Source organism: Pteropus vampyrus, unplaced genomic scaffold (genome assembly GCF_000151845.1).
Source record: "Pteropus vampyrus isolate Shadow unplaced genomic scaffold, Pvam_2.0 Scaffold24, whole genome shotgun sequence".
NCBI lineage: Eukaryota > Metazoa > Chordata > Mammalia > Chiroptera > Pteropodidae > Pteropus > Pteropus vampyrus.
Genome location: NW_011888805.1, coordinates 10,040,503 through 10,045,464, shown reverse-complemented (window position 1 = coordinate 10,045,464; position 4,962 = coordinate 10,040,503). Strand labels below are relative to the sequence as shown.

Sequence of the window (4,962 nt, the reverse complement as noted above, 5' to 3'; positions counted from 1 at the left end):
TTTAAAAATCAAAATTCATACAAAATCTATAATTAAGAAAATATGAGAGTTTTAAATAAAGACAGGATCAATTTTATTGATTTTCTTTTTAACTCAGGCTCCAACATGGCTCAGCTTAGCACTAGGCAGCCAAGAACAGGTGATCCATACTTAAGCCACAATAAACCCTAGACACTCATACTTTCTACGTAAATATGGTAGCTAAAGAGTTTTTAGATTCAAAATAATATGCTGATTACATTTAATGACACACTCAGATCCATGTCAGGACTATTCTTATAAAGTATAATTGTGCACATATTTTGTTGAACTTAGCTTATGCTAGTGATGTGTATATAATCTGTTGTATAAAATGACAGGATGAAAAGTATTTTTATAAAGTTCATTTGCAGTGATTTGCAGAGAGCAGTGAAGCATAGGTTAGAATAGCAGCATTGGATAAGGCTGTTTACCAAGAGATCTGAAAGGATCACCTAGTTCCTATAAGCTTTTTCTAAGAAATGCCAGATAGGGATAGTAATTGAATTTTAATGCTTTCTCATAAACATTGACCTGGCAAGCTTTTTTAGGTGACTAACTTTCTAATCTGCTTTGACATTTCTTCAGGGTGATGCAAACAGTGGTTTGTTGGTAGGTTCAAAAATATGTGTAATTTGTTTTAGTCAAAGAAGGTTTGGAAAGATTCTGTAGAATCCTATTAAAGTAGAATCAGTAAGGGCTAAGTCTGGAGGAATGGACAAAATGACCTTTCCATTTCTCAGATACTGTGTTGAGGTTTGTAGGACTTTATTTACTGTTTCAGCAAAGTGAATTTATTGTTCTAACTGGCTATCACTGTTATAAAGAGATAAAATGTAATATTGAACTTGATGCTCTTTTGCTTTCTAAATGACACTTTCAAATGTTTTTAGGTGTATAGTGTTGATTGGAGCCAAACCAGAGGCGAACAGCTTGTCGTGTCTGGTTCATGGGATCAAACCGTCAAACTGGTATGTCAGCATTACTGTATTTAGAAACAAATATTCCTCCCTCAAAGCTCCCACTGATTTTTTTTTCTTTCTAGAACATACTTCTGTAACTTTTAAATTAGATTGCTAATTTTCTTTTCAAAAAAATATATTAAAGCATTTATTAGAATTAAAAATTTTTTAATCTTTTGGCTGTAAACTAATAATTAGCTCAGCATTGATTTTGGCCCCTTAAATGCCATCTTACTTTTCACAAAAATAGACTTTAAAAAAATTCTTGAGATATGTATGTATACTGTGTATATAAATATATTTATTTTATGAATTGTATATATAAAAACATACATTTGAATTTACCTCTGATTAATCCTTTCATTTATTTGTAGTGGGATCCAACTGTTGGAAAGTCTCTGTGCACCTTTAGAGGACATGAAAACATCATTTATAGCACAATCTGGTCTCCCCACATCCCTGGTTGCTTTGCTTCAGCCTCAGGTAAATAATTGGATATTTACCAAAAGCCTTGCTTGTAGTGAGTAAATGGTGGCCTTGCTTTCCCCAGTAGGTGGCGCTGTGTACCTTAGATAGTGAGAGAAAAAGACGCCCCCCCCCCCCCCCCCCCCCGCCCTCCACGCACACACCAAAAAAAAAAGAAAAGGATTCTTTGTGCTCTTTAGACGATTTCATTCTTTACCAACCTCTAGACAAGAGTTAGCCAGGCCAGGGTTACTTTTTAATGATTTTAAACATTTGACTTAACGTATTTCTTTTTGGTGAGGAAGAGATGCAGGACAAAGAGCAAGTGAGGGCTGCGGTATCAGTCTCTCCTTTCCTTGATGTTTACCCTCCTTCTAGGGATATTCTAAGTCATGGCCTCTAAGCCATAGCAAGGATGTTCTTTGGTATTGTCTTTTTTCTGACTCTTTGCTTTTGATTTATGTCATTAGTTCTAAAGTAAAGTAGATACTTATATTTATATGTCTCATTTTTTTATAGAGAAAAGTCATTTCATTGAAATTTAATTATTACACTTGTACTGTTTGCATAGAGATTTACTAATTTGTTTTCTGGGCCAATTTGTAAATCATATAAAACCTGAACTTATTTGTAAGTTGTAGAGAAATATTGCTCAGCTTCTCTACAGAACCATTTAAAGCAGCGTAGTCCACCTGCCAGGTAGTCGTTCAGATAGATCTCCCTGTCTGCACTTGCTCCTAGCTGCCCTGGAGCACCTCTCCCTTGGCCATTTGCCTTATTCTTCTGATACCCCTTTAACTCTGCCCTCACAGCTCTTCGACTTTCATCCTTTACCTCTTCTTCCCACCAGTCCCGCCTGTGTCCTGTTGTCCTGATTTTACATGATGAAGTTCAGTGTCAGGGTCCTTCCAGAGGATGACAGGGGAGGAGAAGCTGAGACAGCAAGAGTAACACTGTCTTCTGCCCGTGATTATAAGATAGAATTGTTCTCTGCGGTGAGGAAAAAGTACATGTAAAGGCATTTGGACTTATAGTTCATGTAGTTAAGAAAATGGAATATCAATCCTTAGTGATATTGTAATAGCTGCCACACCATTACTTTTCATAATGTGAATTAGAACACAGCTATTAATGAACAAATATAGTTTGTTTATATTACAACTGATAATAAATCTTTCAAAATATGGAACCAGTCTAGCTCTTGTTTACTAGCCATTGAGCTACTTTGTTTAAATGGTTTTATCCTTGGTTTATCAGAACAAAGGTCGCTAAGTCTGAGTAACAATTTTAAGAATATGTAACATATGCTAGTTAATCATAAATATCTGTGGCAATTGACAAAGTAAGATCATTACTTTTTATTTTTTACTTTTAAAACTTCCAAAAAATAAATTTATCAAGAAAAAAATACTATCCCAGATAATGCCTATTCTAACCATGTGCATAATAAGGAAATTCAAACACAAAAACATACCAAATAAAAAGTAAAACCCCCCTTTTATATAACCACTGTCAACATTTTCTTGCATTCCTCCATAAAAATTCTCTTGCTTGTTTCAGAATATATGGTACAAAAAATTTAAAGTATTAATGGAGAATATTCTTGAGGAAAAAGTCAGATGTTTTCAAAAACTGAATTTGCTTAGCCATGTTAGGTTTTATATGCTTATATGTATAAAACCTCTGTTATTGAAATTGTACAGGAAAATAACGTATGTAATTGTGAGTCAGGAAATCTCCTGTCCCAAATTTGTTTTCCCCATTGAAAATATTACTTTTACAGGACAGTTTTTGATTGTGGAGATTTCTTAGTAGCCTTAATCTAGTATTATAGCTGATTCGAGTAAATGTTACCACCATTTAGAAAGAGTTCTTAGACTGTAGTTTTGAATAAACTTGATGGGAAACAATATCCATCAATTATATATTATGAATTATGTATAAATTTATATTATATATTTACATTTATGAAAGTAACACAAATTTAAAACAGAAAAAGAGGTACAACAACATGTTTCTTTTATTTGCTCTACCACCAATAAACATATGGCTAAGGAAAATTTTCTGAATATATTTTTTTCCCAAAAGCTCTGCCACTAATATTTATTGCTTTACTTTCCTTTTAGATAATTTGTGTAATATATTGAGTGCCATTAAAGCTGAAAAAAATGTGGAAATAAAACAAAGGTGAACAATTTAATTGGCACAGGCAAAGGCAGAGTCACTCTTCTAGGCCGCCTCCTTGAGTCACTTTCACCCTGCCTCATCAGACATGAAATAGGAAGAATAAACCTATGTCTGCTCATGGTAGTCCAATATGAGGAATCAGATGATTTGGGGAGTGTATACATAAATATAATCTCTATGATACTAATCATTTTTTAATGTGTTTATTTTAGAGCAGCAGATAAACAGATATACCTCCTCAATCTTTTAAATGTTTGCCAATTTGATGCATGAAAAACATCTAATTATTGTTTTTATTTGCATATTTGATTGCTAGGGAGAGTGAAGACCTTTTATATGTTAATTGGCCACCATAGCTCTTTTTTTGTGAGTTGCATGTTTATATCTTTGACTCATTTTCCTACTGAGAGATGTTAGTTGTTTTTCTGTATTGGCGTATGAGCTCTTTTTATATTTAAGAATTAGTCCTCTGTATCCCAGGTTTTTTTGTTTTCGTTTTTGTTTTTGTTTTTGTTTTGTCTATCTTTTAACCTATGTAGTTTATTTCTCACTGTAAAACATTTAAATTTTTTAGTAGTCAAAGCTCATTTTTTTGCTTTGTAGGGTCGGGCTTTCATTTAGGATAAATAAAGAGTTGGCTCAGTGAAAGGTGGGAGGCTTTGGCTGGCAAAGAGGGAGCATCCCCGGCATAGAGAGTAGGATGTTCAAAAGTAAGAACCTGATGCATTTGAAAAACTAAAAGAAAGCCAGGTAGACTGTTGCTTAAAAGGAAAGGCTAGTAAAAGGGCCGGGTAGCAAGCAGGGACCCAGATCATGCCTTGTGGGCTGAAGTTAACATTTTGGATTTTGTCCTGCGGACAGTGGAAAGGCATTGAAAAGGTTTAAGCAAGGGAGTGATCTGATTAGGCTTGCATTTTAAAAAACTCACTCTGGCTATTATGTAGAGAATAGTTTAGAGGTGAGCAAGAGTGGATGCTGGGAGAACGGTTTGGAGAGAGACAAAATTATGGATAAGGATGGTGACAAAAGAGATGGAACAAAGCAGGCTAATGTAGGTGGTATTTAAAGGTGATTTTATAAAATATGGAGGAGGTAAATAAAGAATAAAGAGGGATAAATAAAGAGGGATCAATAAAGAATAACTCGTAGATTCCTGGCAAGGACAAATTCATAGATGGTAATGTCAACTGAGATAAGAAATATGTTTGACAGAAGAGCTTGAGTTTTGTTTTAGAAAACATTGGACCTGTGGGACACACATATGGGGTTGTTAATGAGCAAATTGAGTTTGGAGCTGAGAAGTTTGGCCTTCTGAAAAAAAAAATTGTGT

The 4,962-nt window shown here is 34.3% G+C and overlaps 1 protein-coding gene across 1 annotated transcript in view; it reads left to right on the top strand.

The window, feature by feature from the left end:
* PEX7 (peroxisomal biogenesis factor 7) overlaps positions 1 to 4,962 on the top strand; it is an 82,050-nt gene that overhangs the window by 19,268 nt on the left and 57,820 nt on the right. Inside the window, exons 4-5 of the mRNA XM_011356167.2 lie at positions 912 to 989; positions 1,355 to 1,463. Of these exons, the coding sequence (XP_011354469.1) occupies positions 912 to 989; positions 1,355 to 1,463 (187 nt within the window). The remainder of the gene's footprint in view (positions 1 to 911; positions 990 to 1,354; positions 1,464 to 4,962) is intronic.